The 2,744-nt window shown below is 55.1% G+C and overlaps 1 protein-coding gene across 1 annotated transcript; it reads right to left on the reverse strand.

Moving 5' to 3' along the window:
* Positions 1-773: 773 nt before the first annotated feature.
* On the reverse strand, positions 774-2,285 carry HOXA13 (homeobox A13). The gene is made up of 2 exons (XM_058818088.1): positions 1,613-2,285; positions 774-1,018 (listed from the first exon to the last, which is right to left on the reverse strand). Exons 1-2 carry the CDS (start codon positions 2,283-2,285, stop codon positions 774-776), a joined length of 918 nt encoding a protein of 305 aa, XP_058674071.1.
* Positions 2,286-2,744: the final 459 nt, after the last annotated feature.

A 2,744-nucleotide genomic window follows, 5' to 3' on the forward strand; every position in this document is an offset into this window, starting at 1 on the left:
TTAAAACCCCCAAAGAGACAAAAAACCCCCAGTTTAGATGACAAGAATTCATTTGTGGAAAACAAAAAATAAAACCAAAAGACATCTCCAAGCAAATATTTTCCTTTCTATCCTCGCTAATTTGCGATGTTTAGATTTACTATCAAGACAGATCCTCCACAGAACTTCCTTCATTACTGATGTCTCTGAAATCCTTATTCAGTACCTTCGAGGTTTATTATTACTTTTTGACAATAAATGCATTGCTTAAAAACATACAGTAATTGAAATTGTTTCACTATGGTTTACCTGAGCAGTCATTCAACATACAGTTTGGATTGCAATGGAAGAAAACCAGATCATGTGTCCACATCGACCTCCTCACGTTAACCAGCTCTCGCATCGTGGCCACGAAGGGTCTTCTTTCAAATAGCAGGGTCCTAGAAGTATTTACAAGTTTCTCAGAAAATCGTGTCTAATTGAAAGCGTATCTCTCGGAGCTGGCCTTGTGGGATGTACAGTCTGTCAGTGATACTGGCTGGCTGTTTGGGATTTCAGGAGAACTGTCAGTTTTCACAATTTTGCTACAGCAATATTAAAAAAAAAAAAAAAAAGAATAAGAAGAAAGAAAGGCTATAATTCCAAAGATACAGATCTCTTGCTCTGAAAGAAGAGGTTCATTGTCTTTTCTCTTTTTAATTATTATTAATAATTACTTTAATCTGAACACACACACACAAAAAAAAAAAAAAGTTCTGAAACTCTTGAATTGCTGCTTCTCCATTTTTAATCCATTAACTGGTAGTCTTCAATTTGTTGATCACTTTTTTCTCTTTGACCCTTCTGTTTTGGAACCAGATTGTGACCTGTCTCTCTGATAGATTTGTAGTCGCCGATATCCTCCTCCTCTTGTCTTTGGTTATGAATTTATTTGTAGCATATTCCCTTTCGAGTTCTTTTAACTGGACCTTTGTGTAAGGCACTCGTTTCTTTCTTCCACGTCTGTACGAGTTCGCATCCGAGGGATGAGAAACGACGTCTGGAACAGAAAAAGCGTGCAGGGAAGCGTTAGAAAATCGCTCGAACGGGTTAGGACATCTTCAAGAGGTACAAGAACTAGGGTTAGAGCACACTCCTCCGCCTGCCCCGCTCCGATTTAGCTACCAAAGCCCGGCTCAGCACTGGGGACTGCTCTCTCCTGGCTGCCGCAGGCAGCTTTTAGGCAGGCAAAGGCTCATTTCTGTCAGACAGGCAAATAATAACAAACCCCATGCAGCTCGGTCAGGGACTCTGGAAAGGATCGAGAGGGGCTACAGAGATTTACAGAGCTCGCGTACTTCGTGGTCTATGGAAAATAATAGCGCAGACCTTCCCGCGGCCCTTTTCAGCTGTTTCCTCTCCCGGGGCCGGCCAGGCGAGGCGGGATGTGCCGTGCGCCGGCGGGGGGCAGGGGGCGGCACCGGTGCCGTTCCAGCCGCGCTAGGGCATGTGCGGGCCGGGGCGGGATGGGGCCGGGGACGGCGAAGGGTCGGCCCGGGGCGGGTTATCGCGGAACCCGCCGGCGGGACACCCGGGAGAGGCGAGCGGAGCAGGATGAAAAGAAGAGACAGGGGGAGCCATGCAGGTGTATTACCCGGGAGAGTGGATTTCCAGAGGTGAGGCGGCTGGCTCTGCTCCTTGGGGCAGTACACTTGCCCGTTCCACCCGTTCGTGATGGCCCAAGGCTGGTAGCTGTCCATGGGGAGAAGGGGGTCGTGGCGCGGCTCGCCGGGGCCGCCGATGGCGGGCACCACGGGCATATCCAGATAGCCGGGCACCGGCTGGTAGGGCCCGGCGGCGTAGCCCTGGTAGAAGGCGAACTCCTTGGCCCGCGACGTGAACTCCTCGCCGGAGACCGAGGTGTCCATGTACTTGTCGGCGAAGCTGGAGGCGGGCTGGGCGCAGGACTTGATGGCGTTGTGGTGGGTCATGCGACAGGGGTAGTAGCCGCTGCCGAAGTAGCCGTAGGGCAGCGCGGCGCCGGAGGAGCTCTGCACGGCGGCGGAGCAGGGGCTGCACTGCTTGACAGCGGGCTCGGCCATGCCGGCGGCGGGGGCCTCGCTGGAGGTGTAGGCGGCGGCGCTGGGGGCGGCCAGGGGCGCGGGGTGAGCCATCAGGTTGCGGCAGGGGTTGGCCGCCGCCGCCGCCGCGAAGTTGCTGCCGGCGTGAAACCCGTCCATGTTCTTATTGATCTCATCCAGGCTGTTGTCGTAGAGGAACATGACGGGCTCGATCCAGCGGGGGTGGAGGAGCACGGAGGCTGTCATAGCCCGCTCCGCATTGAGACTAGTGGCTCTTTTTTAAAAGCCCCAAAGACTGAAAAAAGAGATACTCAATCTCCGGGACTTGACCAGGGCTGACGCGCCAGCGTCGCGCCAGGCCGGCCCTCATTGGCCCGCCCGCCCCCACGTGATATGCAAAGCAGCTGATAAACATCTGAGGGAATAAAGTGGAGATAATTAAATAACGCAATCAGCGCGGGGCTGGGTCCCGGCCCGGGGCGCGGGCACGGGTGCGGGCGCGGTCCCGCCTCCGCGCGGGACGAGGGCGCCGCGGGGGGGGGGCCCGTCCCTTCTCCTTCCCTCCCTCCCTCCCTCCCTCCCTCCCTCCCTTCCTCCCTCCGGCCCTCCCTCGCCACCGAGGCGTGAACTCCTTGGCCCCGTTGTTGCCGCGGCGCACCCCCCGAGGTGCGGGGCTCCCCTTGGCACCCCGCCTGGTTTCTCCTT

Source organism: Ammospiza caudacuta, chromosome 1, assembly GCF_027887145.1.
Source record: "Ammospiza caudacuta isolate bAmmCau1 chromosome 1, bAmmCau1.pri, whole genome shotgun sequence".
Lineage (NCBI taxonomy): Eukaryota > Metazoa > Chordata > Aves > Passeriformes > Passerellidae > Ammospiza > Ammospiza caudacuta.